General features: G+C 37.2%; 1 protein-coding gene across 1 annotated transcript in view; it reads right to left on the bottom strand.

Annotated features, from left to right (window-relative positions):
- Positions 1 to 1,110: 1,110 nt before the first annotated feature.
- The window catches only part of LOC127938369 (leucine-rich repeat-containing protein 52-like), a 32,436-nt gene continuing 14,078 nt past the window's right edge, over positions 1,111 to 19,468 (bottom strand). Inside the window, exon 2 of the mRNA XM_052534949.1 lies at positions 1,111 to 11,308. Coding sequence (XP_052390909.1) covers positions 10,974 to 11,308 — 335 coding nt within the window. The 3' untranslated portion in view covers positions 1,111 to 10,973. The remainder of the gene's footprint in view (positions 11,309 to 19,468) is intronic.

The following is a 19,468-nucleotide window of genomic DNA, read 5'->3' as shown; positions in this document are numbered from 1 at the left end:
TTTTACAAAACAACTGTCAAATGTCTTTTTTTTCCTCCCTTTTTTTCTTTGACAGTTTAGTGATTTTTTATTTATGTATTAAATACTTTTAAATACTTTTTAAATTATATTTATTGTAAATTGATCTGTTCAAATTCTGTTTAAATGAGAATAATATTATGATATCCAATTATAACTAATTATATTCTTGAATATATATATATATATATATATATATATATATATATATATATATATATATATATATATATATATATATATATATGTATATATATATATATATATTGTAGGGAAGCGTGGCTGTAATTTAGTCATTCTAAATCATGACTAGTCTTTAGCTTGACGAGCTGCAGTTTTAAAGTATCTTCTGAAACACTGATTCTGAATGTGCACCAATAGCACAAAAGACAATAACTAATAAATAAAAGTTTTCAGTCTGTCAGAGATGATATAGGGCTGATCCGGCTCTGTAGTGTGTGTTTGTGAGCTTCAGCGTTCTCTTCCTGCTCTAAGCCGTTGTCACTCCACAGTCGAGCCTCTGCGGTGTTAAAGGATGCCAAGAGCTCAAGAGGGGTTATCAGAATGGAGGTCCTCTCACACACACTGTGCAAGTGTTTGGCAAGGGAGGTGATCTGACTTCACTAAATTTCCCAGTGAACTGTCACACACCCCATAAAAATGATCAGTGACCATATGTGTGGGACTAATATGGGAGGTATAATTTCAGGCTCGAAGTATGTTCCCTAAATGATGCCATGATGCCATTTGAAGATGCACCATATACAAGGTCACCTTAGCATTATGAGAACATATAGTGCTGAGAGCAGCTGTCATACTTTCTTCTATAACGGATAATGGGTTATAAAAGGATGTGATCATCCTCAGAAAGACAAACTTTTTCTTCAAAAGCATGCAGCAGACATTGCAAGAGCAAAGTTGTGTTTATATATAGAAATACATTCATTATATATATATATATATATATATATATATATGTATATATATATATATATATATATATATATATATGAGGTAATTATATAAAATAGAGGTAAAATCTTAAACTACCCAGACTTACCCTACTGCTAATGGGAAAATCCACACAAGTAGATGAAAGCACTTTGAATCAAGGCAGAGGAAAGTCTCTAAGCTTTAGTCCCAAGTGGAAAACTGTCATCCGCTCTGATTTAGTCCTCCTCTTCTTTAAGACAGCGTAAGATGGCTTACAACAGCCTTTATGCCATCACCCTCACTAAACCACCACTGAGATATAAAAGAGGAGGGCAGAGTCAGAACAGAGATATAACAAAGAAAGAAGAAACTAGATAGAGATGAGTCTAAATGAGATGAGAGACAAAAAGAGACTAGAAAAGTGGGAGGAGACGAGATACAAAAATGAGACAAAAACAAGAAAAATTAGAAGAAGAGAGAAGAGATGATACAGGAAAAGATCAAATGAGACGAGACAATGGACAAGAAGAGGCCAGACAAGGTGGGAGATAAGAAAAAATAAGACAAGAGATGAGACTAAGGCCCAATCCCAATTCTACCCCTTAGCCCTTTCCCTTTCCTCTACCCCTCTGTTTCGCGCGTTCACGTTAAGGGGTAGGGGTGTCTCGATTCTCTTTTGGTTGGAGGGGTAGGGGTAAGGGCAAGGACCAGATAGCCCTTCAAACAAAGATTTTTCGGGACCACACTTCAAACTAAGGGGTATGAATTATCTCGGCAACATGGCTGCTACAGCGAACAAAAAGACACATAAATGTAAGCTTTCTTGGCATCACTAAAGATTTTAATGAAAAGTAATCATTTGTTTTATGTTACATTCAATTGTGAGTTCATATTAATGGTCATGTTACTCAAAGAAATCTTTGCAAAAAATCGCTAATATTTGCTAACGTCATATCATTACAGACTGCATGATAGTGCGACAGCATATGTCAGATCAGGGTGATAACTGCCGTAGACTAATCCCCCCAATAATTTGAAATCGCCAAACCATTTTCTCAAATATTGCCTATTCCAGAGAGAGAGAGAGAGAGATAGAGAAAGAAATGGAAGTTGCGTGTATTCACGTTTGTGCATTTATCTGTGAGTTTACTTAAAAACAGCGATTGTATCCTCTCGTCGCTGGAAAATATAATGTAGCGATTCAGTCTTTAAACTGTATTTGATCAAAGTCGTGGGGCAGCGTTGAAAAGTTTATTTTCTACTGGATGATTGAGAGCTTCGCGATTTCCAATATGTGTGTGTGTGTGTTTGTCAGTAAGCAGCTCATTAACACAGAATGATAATTAAAGGCTCTAATGCACACCAGTATATGTGTGTATGTAAGAGCTAGACGACGAATGATGGCATGTGACGTCATGGTAGTGGTTTCCCAATCCTTGGGGGAATATTTTCTCCCCTACCCCTTGACACTCTGTTTCAAGGGACAAGGGGAAGGGGTAGGTGGAGGGGTAGGGGAAGGGGAAGGGGTATAAAACAGAATTGGGATTGGGCCTAAATGAGACAAGATAAATGGCAAGAAGAGAATAGAGGAAAAGAGAAGATGAGATAAGGAGAGAGGAAATGAAAAATAAGACGAGTAGAGCAGAAAAGATAGGGAGGAGAGGTGAAGACAATCTAAGAGATGAGACAAAACAAATGATGAAAACATACAAAATGAGACCAGGGAAAGAAAAAAAGAGACTAGATAAGACAAAATAAGGAAGAGAGAGGATGAGACTGAGAGAAAGATGAGGAGAGGACATAAAAGATGAAACGATGAGGCAAGAACAGAAAACGAGGATGAGACAAGATGGCAAGACAAGAAAAGACAAATGTGAACAGAAGAGATCAAACAAGACAAGAGACACGTCAAGGGAGACAAGAGACAAGACATAGAGAAGACAGAACAGGACACAAGATGAGATAGGACAAGACACAGAAATCAAGAGAAGAGAAGAGAAGAGAAGAGAAGAGAAGAGAAGAGAAGAGAAGAGAAGAGAAGAGAAGAGGTGTAATGAGACAAAGAAGAGAGGATGGAAAAAGAGAGTACAGAAGAGAAAAAACAAGATAAATGAGGAGTAGAGAAATTAAGATGAGACAAGGATAGAGAAATTGAGAGAAGACAAGGAAGAGACCAGATGAGACAAGACAATAAGACAAATGATGAGAACAGAACAGAATAGAGACAAGATAAGGAAGAGAGGAGACTCAATGAAGAGGAGAAGATGCAACAGGAGACGAGATGAGACAAGCCACAACAATGAAGAGAATTGATGAGATGTAACCAGGCAAGAAGAAAGGAGAGGAGAGGAAAGGAGAGTGTTAGAGACTCTCAGTTGTGGAAATTCTGCAGAGCTTCATGCATGATGGACAGAGCGTAACGGACACACCTCTGTAGACAGCAAATCGATCCAGCAAATCTAAAGTCTCTCAGAGAACAACTTCAGTCTTGTGCTGCTGAAACAACAGCAACACCTGCAGTCTGCAGCACTGCCTCTGGTTCCAGAGCTCCAATCCAAACCAAAAGTTAAAAGTAGAAGAACTTAAATCAATATTATTTCCTAGACTTTGCACTGAAGGCTAAACCAAACACTCCTAATATCAGCTACTCTGTACGCAAATCTAATTTCAAACTCTACTGAACCTTCACCCACACTTTCATTTTGGTTATTGCCACATTGAGAATGTGAAAGAAAAGCATTGCTATGTCTCAAATCCTAACTCGAATGCATCTACTGACAGGAATAAAATTGTACATTAAAAAATGATAATTAGCCCATAAATTACTCACCCTCAAGTCATCCTTTTATATAAAAAATTGTCTTTTATCTTTTAAGCTATTTAATGGCACTCAAAGTTTTCAAAGTAGCTGAGGGACAAGCTGTTGTACTCAAAAAGGTACAACATTTGTATATATATATAAAAAAAAAAATTCTGAGAGTGTGCAATGCCTAATCTGCCAATTCTTTATCTAGGGTGATAGAGTGTTCCATTCAAGGTTGGTCATGTGATTTTCCTATACCATGTTCTGCTAGGAAGGTGATGTATAATGATCAATCACAGCAGTAGCATTTGTTTGCAAAAGCAATGACTTTCTGCAAGTTGGAAAATTGGAAATGGTACCATTAACAATCTGTTAGGCAATTTGGCTAAAATAACTTTTTGGTTTAACAGCTTGTCACTAGGACAGTAATCTGAAAGGGACAATTCTGCACCTCATTTACACCTAAAGGAGGCATAGTAGTACCTTATGGGTACGTAGGTATTACTACTCTATGGTATCCACCTTTTAAGGGTAGATCAGGTACAAAGTTGTCCCCTAAAGAGTACTGTCCAAGTGAAAAGTTGTCATATCTCTAAAGGTACAATTATTTGCGCATTTTTATGAGAGGGTATTTTGGAATATAACCAAAGATATAGATTTCTTTTTATTTGTTATGCAACCCAATCACTCAGTGTACTATCTTAGCACACTGTTAGCTGATTACTTCGCTAGCTTACCTTATACTCTACACTCATACCTAGGGGTGGGCAATATCTCAATATTTAAAATATATCGAGATATTTTTTAAACACGATATGGATTTTAACATATCATATATATCGATATATTGTTTATATTTAATTCTGATTCCGCCACTTTGCTTCTTTGCCTTCTCTGTGCTGTGCTCGCCCCCGCTCGATTGCACTCCGCCTTCTTGCTTTTGTCCCCCCTCTCCTCGCGTGTACAGAACTAGTCTAAAAAAAAAGTCTAAAAGAATAATAAAAGGACAACTGCCTCCATTATATGGAGATACTTCGGTTTTAAGGCGTAGGACGAACAGCAGGCAGATGTCTACTGTAGGGCCCAATGATTTCCGTGATGTAGAAAACGCGGACGGAATCGCGGAATCCAGTCTACAGTTTAACGCGGAATGTCACGGAATTTGCCAAATTTTGAATGAATTAATCAAAAATAGGTCATGCACTTAAATTAAATCACGATATAGACTAATATCTGCAAATTTCAACCCGGAAAAGTATATTGAAATATGACTCCTGCATGTTCTGCGTATCTGTGTTAATGAATGGAGCAGAAGCGCGTCTTCATTCATTAAACACACGGAAGTGCAGTGATTTCAGTGTCGTTCCTCTCACTAAATAAAGACGTGAACACATGAGGAACATCTCCAGAACTGCACTGAGTCACTTCATGAGCATCTGATTACTGATTTGAGTAAAACTAGCTCATATCACATCATAGACTGTAGTATCACATACACTGAACTGTAAAGGTAAACCCGTCAAAATAAAAGTATTTGCCAGAAATCTATTACTATTGTCCAGCAGAATGTACATAGCCCACTACTACTACTATTAAAATATTTAAGGAATAATCACACAACATTTCTTCCATGTTTTATTTTTAATAGTAAATCCCCTTTGTTTACCAAAAAATAAAGTTTGCTTAATTTTAAATAATTAAAAGATAAATTAAATGAATGTTTTATGTCTTCATTTGATAACCAGAACAATGTAAATACACAGAATTTCTGAAGGGAAAAAAACATTTCACATAAGGCTATTTTAACTATTTAAGTTGTATTTATGCATTTAAATAATTACACATGCTAAAACACAGAATTAGGTAACAATAAAACATATGGCGAAAAAAAAAAAAACGTTTCATAGGGCCCTTAACATGTAATATTTGGCATATTTGTTTTTGCAGTAGTTTTTGGGGGGTTGTTTTTCCTGTAAAGATATCGAGATATATTTCGTATATCGAGATATAGCAAAATAAATCAAGATATATTTTTGCTCCATATCGCCCAGCCCTACTCATACCCAACTCTTTAAGGACCTTAATGTAGATGTGTCACCTTTCAACTTTCCAACTTTGCAGGAAGCATTAGCTTTAGCCACAGATTATCATGAACAATTAAAGCTAATGCTAAAAATGAGAACGCTAATGAACACTGAGGGGTTCTAGCTGCATCTGATTGAAAATGTTTTTTTGCATATTACATATACTTGAGCTTCTTTTATTAATTCTCTGTTTCAATGCTAGCAGCTGAGGTTTTCTTTGTAAATTCACAAAGATATAGCAGGAGTTGTGCTGCTAGTTGATTAGTGTTCTGTTGAGTGCATATGTGTGTGAGTATCTCTACAGTTAGATCATCCTGACACAGGCCACCCCTGCTGCATTGCTGATGGTGCTTGCAGTTTTGGAGCCGAGCAGACTGCAGTGTTGTAGCATTGTTAGTGTCTGTAGACTCAGATAAAGTCCTGCTCCTACACTGAACTTGACTATTGGATAGCACTAGGTGATATACCCTTTATCGCTTGTTATGTGACACATTAATATTCATAGAGGAATAAAATGCCAATTCAACCCCTCCCCAATTTCTCTCTTCTTCTAAAGGGTGATCACATAGTCAGACATAATCTCTTTCAGAGTTCACAGCAGGTGAAAATGGCGCACACACTGCAGTGTGTTGCTATAAAGTTTACCACCTCTACTGTCCAACCTTATAACGCCATGATGTTTCTGTCATATAATTTTTAGCTGTATTTATCTTTCTTTTGTTTTTGAGGACATCTCTCCGGGTATTTCCTGATTCAACTGTACACATATAATCATGTTCCCCTGATGACATGGTGTTATTAGTCTTTTTCAAGATGGTGTTAACACTTTGGAAATGATGCTGACATGGTGACATCCCATTGTAATCTGTAACCTGAAACGACCCACCTTCTAACTGGTGAGAGAGGACAGAATGAGAGAGAGAGAGAGAGAGAGAGAGAAAGAATTAATGAGAGGCTGAGAAGGATGTGAGATGGATGTGTCGTCAAACACACATTCAGTCCAGGGTTGTGACCTGAAGTTGAGGCTTCCCAGCTGAAAATATCAGCTTGTTGGGTTTTCTAGACGTAATTCAAATTCAATTTTTAACAGGGTTTAATGAGTATGTGCAGGTTAACAGACACAGCGTGTAATTTCTGCACCATTAGAGACAGTATGTTAGATGTGAGAAGTGGAGTGGAGCTGCATACAGGTGCATCTCAATAAATTAGAATGTCATGGAAAAGTGCATTTATTTCCGTAATTCAACTCAAATTGTGAAACTTGTGTATTAAATAAATTAAATGCACACAGACTGAAGCAGTTTTAGTCTTTGGTTCTTTTAATTGTGATGATTTTGGCTCAAATTTAGCAAAAACCCACTCAACAAATTAGAATATGGTGACATGCCAATCAGCTAATCAACTCAAAACTAAATATTGAAACGTAATTTTCTGTAAAGTTTTTTTAATTGAATTGAAACACCTGCAAAGGATTCCTGAGCCTTCAAAATGGTCTCCCAGTTTGGTTCACTAGGCTACACAATCATGGGGAAGACTGCTGACCTGACAGTTGTCCAGAAGACAATAATTGACACACTTGTAGCGGCCTGCTACAATGTTTTTAAATTAAATAATAATAATAATAATAAAAAGCAAACTAAATATGGAAACAGAAGAGGCTGGGTTCAGGGATATGGTGGAGAAAAGGAAGAGAAAGATGAGAACGAGTGTAAGCAGACGGGAGGGGAAGTGAGAGTCTGGTCGGGGATTTTGTAGCCAACATCTGGGAAGTTAGAGGGGGAAAAAAGAAGGCTGTTGTTTTAGCGAGTCGTGAAAACTCTCTTTTGGATTATTACCTATGGGCAAAGTCTGAATGTCTGTTTTGTGGAGTACGGCGCACAGATGCATCGAGATTAAGAGCGCGTGAACAAGCTGAAGCCTTAACGACGCCTGCGAAATGCCAAACAATTTGGGAAACTAGGCATTCTTTCCCCCATGCTCTCCAGTCTCCCTGACTTTAAACGCTTACATTAACTTTTCCTTCAAACATCAAACGCCATACTCTCCCTCAGAAACTCGATTAATTGGTTCATTCTTTAGTAAAGTAATTTTAAAGTAAGTTAAGTTTGATTTATTTTCATATTTATACATATTTTGGACTATTTTGAGGTGGGTTTTTTTTTGTCTTTTTGAAAGGCCTTATTGTGATGATCTGTGTTTAAAAATGCCGGTAATCCAGTTATAAAGCATTGATTTGTTTATTTGCTCATTTCTGAGGACTTATTTTGGGACCCTGAGAGATTTAAGTGATTTTGTTTATGTAGGTGTAAAATATGAATGAATTTGTTAAGATTGTCAAGAATCAGTATTGGGTTGTTGAGCATTTACCTGCTGTATATGGAAAAACTCTTTGACATATTACATATCTGATATAAATTAATATATATAATATTAAACATTATATTGCCCAATTTCTGTCACTCTTCTAAAGTCTAAAATACCTGCATCAAACAAAACAGAGCCCTTCAGGCCGATCAAAGCAACACTGACTCAACCAATGGTGTTAGTTTGGGGTAGGACTATTTCTTTGACAGTCCAATGGCAGATGGTTATCGAAAACAATATGAGTTTGGAGGAATAATGCTAGTCCCTTACAAAACATTTGTGTTCATTTGCATTGAAATATCATTTATATTATTGATCTCATGTTCACTGTTTTGCTTTAGGGCCTCCATAGATGAGAGCCTGTTTGGAAAATTTCGTTAATGCCACTAGTTGTGCGGAAATGACCAGATGTTGCTTTAAGGAAATGGGAGACTAAAAAGTCAACACAATATTAGCTATAGAATCTATAGATTTATAAAAGCATTATTCTCTTAAACTCTTTAACCCGTTACAGATGGATTTAGCAATGGTCAATCACATGACACCCCAAAACCAGCTTTCCCTCTCCACTAACAACTTCAGAGAAGAGAGGATGTGACTGCTCTGTATATATTTTCTTAGTTTGGATATAGGGATAAAACATGCTAAGACAGATGGGCAAATTTTCTAAGAGTTGTCTCATCTTCTTTTCCATTCGGTAATTCAGGAGTGAAACTGCTCCGTATTCACCAACTGTTTTGGTATATTGTGAGAAATTTGTGCTGTTCAAACAATATGTTTGTGTACATTTTCTAATGATTATGGCAGCAGTAATTCATCCAGTGATGGACAAATAATGGAAAATACCTATAGATCCAGACATGCTGTGCAGCTAAGATCATTGTCAGCATTTTAAAGAGGCAATTCAGGTGTCTGGATTGCAGTAGCAATGGAGTACTGTTAAGTATCCCAAATTGTAGTAATCTGCTGAATCCAAAATCCCGAATTGTATCCAAATTTGTGGTAGTCTGCTGAGTATAAGGAATTGTTATTGGGAATTGAACTAAAACAACACTCTCAGTGGGTACAGTTCCCTCTTCAGTGCTGATGGTGCAGTGTGAAGAGAGAATGGTCACTTTAGCTCTGCCCTTGAGTGGCATGTGGTAGCCATGGGAGGAATAACATTTGATTAAATAAAAATTAAAGCCTTGCCAAAATTACAGAATGCTGACATACTTTATTTTTCCCACCTATAGCAGTTTTGCTGCGGCGAGCCACATGCACTCACACACACACTCACACTCACACACACACACACACACACACACACACACACACACACACACACACACACACACACACACACACACACACACGTTTCCCTCTATTGCTCTCAGTATCACTTGGAGGTGTTATTGCTGGACTGGTTACATCTTGTATGTAAGGCTTTTCGGTGCAGTGCATACAGGCTTACTGAAATCAATAATGTCCCAATCCAAAACAGGGCTCAACAATAAGGATGGTCCAATGGCCCGGGGCCAGTGAGAAGGTTTCTGGACAGTTTACTTGATCTGATGGGCTAGTGCTGTGTTGTTACAATGTATTGCATTCAAACAATCATGTGCACATGGTTATATCCATTGTAAACTTGAACATTTGCTTTTGTGTGAATATTGTGTGAATATATATACTGAATAATGTAACAAATTGTGCTGATCCATATATTCAAAATTTGGACTAAAAAAAAAGTTTTTGAAATAAATCTTTTATGCTCACCATGGCTGCATTTATTTGATTATTTATTTTTAATGGTGAACACAGTTGTGTTTCTTAATATTCTTGTGGAAATCATGATACATTGATTGATCATGATGCAACATTTGCTGAATTTCTTAATTTTTTTTTATAATGTGTATTTAAAATAATATATTATAATTATAATAATATAAAAAATATAGTATAATATTTATTATTATTTGTCCATATTTTTATTATTCATCAATATTTATATTAATATATTATATTTATATTATATAATATTATTATATTTATATTATATATGTATATATATTTTGTCAGTGTGAAAATTAGTAGTAGTAGAAAAGTCCTTATTGTTAAGCCCTGCAATAAAATGTCGTCAATCCATCATTTGAGCAGTCAGTCAGTCTGTGAACCCTTTAAAACAATTTTCAGCCTTCCATGGAGTTGTGCAGACAGTTTAGAAAAGTCTTCCATCTTCTATTCATTCATTTCACACTGCATGAATCTGGAGAGACTGCTTGTATATCCTCCATTTACATTCCTTTCTTTGACCGAGCTAGTAAATAAAAGCTAAGATAGCTTACTGGACAAGTCTCCAAGCCTCTCTATCTGTCTTTTTACCTTTTCCTTCCTTCTCACTGTCTCTCACTTAAGTGTGAAACACAGTGTTATCACCCTGCCCCAATTACATGACTAACACTGGGGAGAGCGACCTGTGTGAGTGAGCATTATTTCTATGCATTTAATTAAGATCATCCTTCAGATCTGCCAGAACAGCAATATTTTCCAGCTGCAAGTTCACTGTGTCCCTCTAAACGGTCTCTCAGTCTGTCTGTTTGTCTGAGTCCACCTATAAGAATTGAAATAAATCTAATCTGTCTGTCCTTGCCCTTCTCTTAAACTAAAACTAATGTTGACACATTCTAAAAAAGTGCACTTAAAACATCTTTATAGAAAAGAAAACTCCTTTTCTCTGTCCGTAGCTTGCTCTCATTTCATCAAAGATTTCCCAGCGTCCCTCTGTCCTCTGGTCACACCTGCATGCCTGGTTTGTTCACGTCCCCATTGCCATGGTTACCCCCTCCTCCTCCACTTCCTGCCCCTCGGATGACTGTCTCCTCCTCGTCTTCACTGTCAAGCTCCTCACTCTTCCTCTTGCTGTAGCGCTCATACAGAACCATGAGTATGCCCATCACCCATGCCGACACCGTCCCAGCGCTGAAGATGACGAAGCCGATGGCGATGAAGAACAGGTAGTCCCAGTAACCCAGGCCCTGGTGGCATTCCGATCTCAGCTGCATGCCCAGCTCTGCCAGGCGCTGACCCAGCATGTCTGGCGGCCCCTGGCACACCGTCTGCCCCTCATCTAGACAGGAAGTGAGAGGAGTGCATGGGTGAGAATGAGGGCAGGACAGCAACAATCTAAGATTTAGATAATACTTTTATTCAATAATGATGCATTACTTTGATCAGACGTGACAGTAGACATTTATTATAGGACAAATATTTATATTTCAAGTAAATATAGTCTTTTTAAATATTCACGTTATATTCACTAAAGAATCCTGAAAAAAGGAAGAATTTGACTTTATTAATATCAGTGCATTACAGTACGTAAGCATATAAGAATATTATATACTCATATATATATATATTATGTACTCATAGGTGCTAGATAGGAATGATGAAACATGATGATGTTTATGATTTTGCAATTAGAATGGTGTTATGAACAAAGAAATATCTCATAAATTGCTTGTACACTTTGTTCCACACGGCTGTGGTTAATGTGTAAGTACATTTATATAAATGTACAATATATATCATATTATATCATAATTGTTTTCTTATAAAACCAAGGGTGATCTGGAACATCAGTCTGAAAGGAACCTTTTGGAAAACTTGTTACACATAAATACAAATATATTTATGATTCATAATTTAAGTGTTTATTTATGCACATAAATGTTAGCAAGTGTCCTAAAATCTCTCTGTCACAAACACAGACACACACACACACACACACACACACACAATGTCTTGATCCCTCCAGTAGTGGCCCTTAAGAAGAAAGAGGTCAGAAACCAAACCATCATCCCCATTTTTTAAGTCTGAGCCCAGCAGAGTATCAGCCTGTCAGCTCAACATATCAGCCTGACAGAATGACCCACAAACACACTCATATTGAGACTGAGGCCAGCCACAGCTCAACCTCTGTGATCCTCAGTTTCCCATTTCATAAAGTGGGTACGTAATAAAAATAAAAAAAGAAATAAAAGCAGAATCAAAAAAGGTAAAAGACTTCTCTTTTCTTAATTTGTCTTTTTGACATTCCACTCAATTTCTTTTGTCTTATTAACTGATGTCTGGTTGTTTGGCAGTGTGAGTTGTTAGGAGTAATGATGCTGCTGCACCTTTAATCACAAGTACTAATTCCTTCATTACGAAGAAGAGAAGAGGCTGTGAGAGAATAGTGGTGGCAGTAAGTCATTTCTGGGTTTGGTTGTCCTGGGAAGAGTCCTGCATTCAGCAGAGATTTAATGAGCACCTTGACCAGCCAAATGTACTTCAAATCTCATTATGAGATGATAGCACACTTCATTATGTTTTAATTAAAAATAAAGCCAAAAAAAGAAAGAAAGAAAAAGAACTGGCTCACAAAGCAGGCAACAGTCAAGCATGATTTATGAAGATTCTTTTAAAATCATCTCAAACTTAGTTCACATTTTTTAACTCGGATGACCTTTAAACCAAGTATTTAGAATGCCAGATGATTTAGTTGAGGTGGTTTGGATACCTGAGACAGACACATGCATGCATTTAAAAATGTTTTTCAAATCACAGAAACTAGGAATGTCAAATCAGTTTTAAAGGGGTCATATGACTTTGCTAAATAGAACATTATTTAGTGTATTTGGTGCAATGCAATGTGTTTATGTGGTTTAAGGTTAAAAAAAATATATATATATTATCCACATAATGTACATAATTGCTTCTCCTCCATGCCCCGCCTTTCTAAAACGCATTGATTTTTACAAATCTCATCAATCCGAAAAGCGAGGTGTATGCTGACTGGCCAATCACTTTCAAAACTCATTCTAGTCCATTCAAATATGTTGGATAGTCACAAGAGATGCAGTTAACAATTGTTTAATGTCATTGATGAAATCACAAAGGATCTAATGGAATTATTTTTATGTACTAGCTATATCTATAAAATATTTTCCAATAGGGTCAGTTCGCAATTAGTTCCAAATGACAAAAACATTAGAATCCCTCAAGCTTTCCATTAGGCTTGTTTGCCTAGGAACATGTACATACACAAAACCCAACATCTGACCCATGTTCAATGGAGAAGCGTGGAAAAGACCACCTGGTGCTAAAGACAAGGATTACAGGTAACTAATCTTCTCCCATACAGGCAAAAATAGCAGACAGACATTATGCAAGTCATTATGATGATTAGTGTGTCCCGTACCCTGTGAACTGGGCCAGGAACAACCACCTGCCCCAGCAGAGACACTGTGACCTCTGTGCTTTATCTGCTGTCAAGTTGGTCTCCTACTACAGTCAAATGAGCCATGAGGTAATACCAGGACAAACAAGGAAAATGTGGAACTATCTGAGGTGCTCTATGTTTTTATATTAGCCACATGGTATCTTAAAGGAGTGCTCTGTGGAGGTATGTACACTTAATCACTTGCTTTTTATAACAGCGAGTAATTTGATCATTAAAAGATCAAGTCTGAACTTTCAGTGTCCTTCAAGATGCAATCAAGGTGCGAAGGATAATTCTGGACAAATCTACAGCTCAAATAACACATTTTTGTACAGAAGAATGAAATAATAATATCTCTTTAGAATGGCAGAACCTAAGTTTCTGAAGGGCACATAAGTCTAAAGTAATGAATTTAGGCAGAGCCAGTGGTTGTTTTGTAGGCAAACATCAATGCCTTGAATTTAATACGAGCTGCTATTGGTAGCCAGAGTAAATGAATGAATTCATTCATGCGTCGATTTAAGTATTCATAATACTATTTGAGTTCATACTGACAGGACATTAGATTGCATGAGCGTACCCACAAAAGCAATATTTGGCTGTGTTTCAGGCACATGCACTAGGGCTGATATGGTTTGGTCTGACAGGAAGCACTGTGGTGACAGAAATGAATGTGTTTTTTAGTGTCGTCATTGAAGCACTGCATGAATCAGAGATTAACACAGAAAGCATTTGCAATGAACGAACCAAGATGCAAATAGAATGTGACACTGAACGGACCTCGATGCCCTAAAATGTTACTTTTACACACACACACACACACACACACACAGAGCCATTTCTCAAACCCTTGCCCAAAGTATGACCTTACATTACATCCCAGACTAGAGGGGTTTCTGAGTGTGAGTACACATCACTCGCTCTCAATATCTAAAGTCCCATAACCATAACTCTGTCATTTATGTGTAATCTGTCCTCCTCCCTCTATAATTAGCCTCTCTTTCTTCATCTTTTTTCCTCTCTCCATCCATCCTTCTTTTCTCGAGGGCATTTTAGTTCAAACCACGGTCTCTTGCGTCATCATCTGTGACACACACGCGCTGAAAGAGGTTGATTGCTCATTAGATTGCTCAAATTGTGTCATTACAGAGATAATCTCACTGTGCCCACCATCAAATTACCCACAAGTCACCATTTCCCCCTCACCCCAGAGGTACAGAAATTTTTCTTGGTGTTTGAAATTGGACATTATTACAGCTTTAAAAATCTAAGCCCTGCACACTTCATTTAGTGTATGTGTGGACTCATCCAACATCAGTGATTGACCACAAATGCTCTTCTGGATGAATGAGCAACTTTTCCATAAGAAACACTCCAAAGTCTTGTGGAAAGCCTTCCCAGAAGACTGGAATGGGTTATAACTGCAAAGGAGCGAAAACCCTATATCAGTTTCTCCTATCAAAATATCTGAATTTAGAATGCAATGTCATTAAAGTCCCTTTCAGTGTAATGGTCAGTTGAGCCTATACTTTTGTCTATATAGTTCAAAAGTTTGGGGTCTGCAAGATAGTTTTTAATACTTTTATTAATCAAGAATGCATTAAATTGATCAAAAGTGACAGTAAAGACATTTATAATGTTACATAGATTTTTATTTCAAATAAATACAAAGTTCTGTCATGAAACTCTAGATGGCGCAGGCCGGTTCTATCTAAATCTCACATAATGACATCATTATTCACATGGGACAGCCGATTGGTTCTTTTTACATCAGCAGCCAATGAGCTGCTCAACATACTTGGCTAGTGCTTGCTGTAGCAGTTGCAGCTCGCTTCAGAAACCCTCCACCTTCCCCAGCTCCACCTGTATAGATCTGCTACAGGCTAATTTCATGTTATTTATGGGGGTTATTTCATATATGTTATATGTGCAGCAGTGTTTGGAATAACGCCGTTTAAAAGAACGGCGTTAGGTAACGACATTATTTTTTCAGTAACGGGGTAATCTAACTAATTACTTTTCCCGTCGTTATAACGCCGTTAACATTACTGGACGTTAAAAGCGATGCGTTACTATGCATTGATTTAATAAACGATGTAATCCGAACGCACCCCTGGCTCACACAGCGAGTGAGCAGGTGGGTTAATAACGAGATAAGCGATTATGATTGGCTAAGGCAGAGTCATGTGTTTCATGGTAGCCAATCAGAGCCAGTTTTTTTACGCCAGCGGCGTCAAAAACACACACACACGCACGCACACGAGATTCGCAGTAGCAGCAGAGATGGGGAGTCAGGAGCAATCCGATGAAAAGTTGGCATTTTCAAGGTGGAGATGTAAGCGCTACTTCAAATTAATTGTGGTCAAAGGCATGTAATGTGTACATGTAATGTGTGACACGCATCTACAAAGCTAGTGGCCAAAATCACTATTCTTACAAAGATAATACTTGAAGTGCAGGATAAAACTCTTGCTGTCTGTTGACGTGCAATAAATATTGAAAGTGTATGTACGAACACCTGTCTGTTCTACTCATCCAAAAAAAAAAAAATAATAATAATAAAAGTAACGTTCCCAACACTGATGTGCAGCAGCAGTATTATGCTCACATCAGCATGTCTGTGGATGTATTGCCAGTAGCAAGTCTCTGTACTTTGTTTTGCTACAATTAGGGGTGCACGAATAGATCAGCCGATCATTAATGCGCATCTCGTCAGTAAAACCAGTTCTCTAATCAGTGGTAAATTCTATCAGGTACGTGATTTCACATAAAGCAGCTGTTACTACACAGAGCCATTGTTAACTGACAAGCTGCGCAAATCCACGTTCATTATCAGTGTTTATTTGCGCAGCTAGTCAGTAAAACCTGATGGAATTTACCGCTGATTAGAGAACCGGCTTTACTGACGAGATACGCATTAATGATCGGCAGATCTTTATCAGTGCACCCTTAGCTACAATTTAATTTCCAAATAAATATTTATTCAAAAATGTAAAATGTAAGCCGTAAGTAATGAAATACAGACCAAATGGGCATGGGTTCTTTTGCCTTGGGCTAGTAACCTATAAACCACCTAACACCAGCCTAGAAACCACCAAGAACATCCTAGCCAATTCTTACAAACTCATAACACCGTAGTCTAGCGACAGTCCAGGATTGTGCCGGATCATTTTGCAATGCCAAGCACCACTCTAGAAAGCACTATGTTCTTTACGAAAGGAAGATTTCTAAGGGCATTTGAAAGATGATCAAACATGAACAAGGGGTATCAGCAGCATGCAACATTAACCTAGAAGCCTGTTCTTTAATAGGATCTTGGAGAAAAAATGAACAGGGTAGTAAAACGCACTGCTCTACTGAGTAAGAGCCTGTAAGAAGCCCGGGCAGAGGGTGAACTATTTTAGTGGAACACCCTGCATGGGTTTAATGGCAGCCAGATAAACCTGAACAGAGAGTGACATCCTGCCTACTCATTCAGCTTCAGTCAGCAGTAGTAATTATGGTCTCAGAAAGGGGTCACTCCCGGCAATGCCACCAGGGCCAGTCCTGTCAGACACCACCCCACTCCCTGAACTCGATTTCAGCTGAGAGGGGAGCCCCCCTTCCCAGAAAGTGATTTCTACCCAGGCCTTTTTCATACATCTGCTTTTCATAGTTTATTAAATTAAACTCTAATTTGTTTATTTTACATTTCAATGTTACAATCTTTTTATTTCTGACCAGTCTTTAGAAAGCAGAATGCAATAATTAAAATAACCAAATTTGGCAATATGTAAAACGTGTTCATGAAAAGTCATAATCTCATCCTGTCCCTTTTTTTCCACCATTATGCCCCTCTGGAGCTCTATAAAGATGGAACATACAGCCAAAAGCTTCAAAGCTCCATTTCCCCACTGAAAAACCAGTTGAAACCAACCAGCTTAGGCTTGTTTTAGTTGTTTTGTGTTTTTGTAATTTAAAGGTACTCTTAAACTTTAACTTAATCTTTTACTTCACTAATTGGGATGGTAGCATCAGAATAAATATTGTATAGAATCTCACTTTTTAAAACATGCACGCATACAGAAAAAAAGTATCCTCAGGGTGCTGGAATTGTTAATTGGTACGGCCAAAAAGCGTACCCTCAGCCTAATTAGATCATTAGTACTTCATTATTAGTAGCAGAAGGATCTAGTGATGCTAATGTTCCAGTCAAAGCTCTCAGATACCTTCACACACACACACACACACACACACACACACACACGCACGCACGTGCACACACACACACACACACACACACACACTGAATCAGAGCAAGTTCCTCTGTATCTGCCAGTTCCTTACAGGAAACGCTCCACAGATGGCATGCTGTCTACAGGAAGCTTTCATCCTATCATTATTTTCATTATTTTTATTATACACAAACACCTGCTACTATGATAGAAGAAATGTAATGGAACATCTGCTGCCATTTGCAAAAGCCTGATTAAGTGTGTCAGACCAACGCTGTTAAAGAGTCTTGTTTTATCATCAGCAGTTCTTTCAGAGATGCTAATTATTTTAGGTCTCTGGAGCCATGATGTTTTTTTATTGTTATCGGACATAAAGTTCTGGAAAGGTGCAGGCGGCAGGTCATGAAAGGGACTGGGTAATTATTTGAGCAGATTTCATTTTGGAGACATGTGAACAGCAGGTGACTACCAGACAGAGAGAAATGATATCAATAACCATCTGTCGGAGAGAAAACTGATGACTCAAGTTCTTTTCATCAGTGTTTTCAAATGTTTCTTCAGGGGACTTAAACTAAAAGATTGGAAAGGTCTCTTGTATGTAATCTAATTTAATACATTCGACAAATGATAAGTTCACTTAAAAGGATCGCTCAGCCAAAAATGAACAATCTGTCATCCTTTGCTCACTGTCATCTCATCCCAAACCTGTATGACTTATTTCCTCTGTGGAACACAAAAGCAGATATTTTGGGGTGAACTGTCCCTTTAAAGACTAAAACAAACATTTCTCTATTCAGCAATAACTGAAGCGCCACAGTGGTGTTAATTGCTGTGAATTATTCATTTAACTGTTGTGTGACACTTTTGCTCAAGGTTAGTGTTGATAATGCTGAGTGTGCAGGGTAGAGACTGTCCCGTCACCCTCAATTAAAGAACGCCCTGAGGCTTTAGCATTAGTCTTGCTTCAGCTGCTACAATATTTACGCAGGTTATTGTCAAACTCCTGTAAGGTGTATTTGCTGATTGCAGTCTCTGAAGGAAACTAGAAAACAGCTCATGATTAGGTAATGGTTCAGGGAGTATTAGTTAAGGGTCCAATTGGTTTCAGGATGAGGACAAGTGATGCTTTTTTTTTTTAACTTAATCATAAATTTTTATTGCCTTTGTATGATTGTCAATGACATATAAGAGTACATTATGAAGAACATGCTAAATCTTTTAAAAATCAAATATTTTTTAAAATATATATTTTAAGAAATTAGCTTTTTTTTAATCATGGAGAAACGTTTAAACCTTTTTCAAGAAATGTTTTACTTAATTGATTCTAAAATATGTCATGGTATAAAAAAGTATAAAAAATAAATAAAAAAGTAAGATTTTTTCTTACACTTCCTTACATATTTTATAATTTAAAAATATACTTAATTCAGGAATATAATTCTAAATTCTTAATTGTGGGTTTGCACCACATGAAATATTAAAACCAACTAAACCTGGCATTTCACAAAAATGTATATTTTTTAATAAATGTATGTATTTATAGATTTTATTATTATTGACTTTTGTTTGGCAGACTCAAATAAGGTTCAAATATTAAAATTCAAATATTAATAAGCTGTGAAGCAGTTTTGTATACATTTCATGAATTTCATGTTTCATGTCAATTTATTGTTTTGTATTTTTATTTTTTTTAATGAATGTTTATTGGTTTATAGTTTGGTTGATGAATCAGCACCGCTGTTTTCCTATACAGTATATGCTGCTCTACACTACTGCATTTTCTAACAGGGATGTTTCTCTGAGATCTCAGAGG

The sequence above is a fragment of the Carassius gibelio genome, chromosome A20 (assembly GCF_023724105.1).
Source record: "Carassius gibelio isolate Cgi1373 ecotype wild population from Czech Republic chromosome A20, carGib1.2-hapl.c, whole genome shotgun sequence".
NCBI lineage: Eukaryota > Metazoa > Chordata > Actinopteri > Cypriniformes > Cyprinidae > Carassius > Carassius gibelio.
This window is presented reverse-complemented; position numbering and strand designations above follow the sequence as displayed.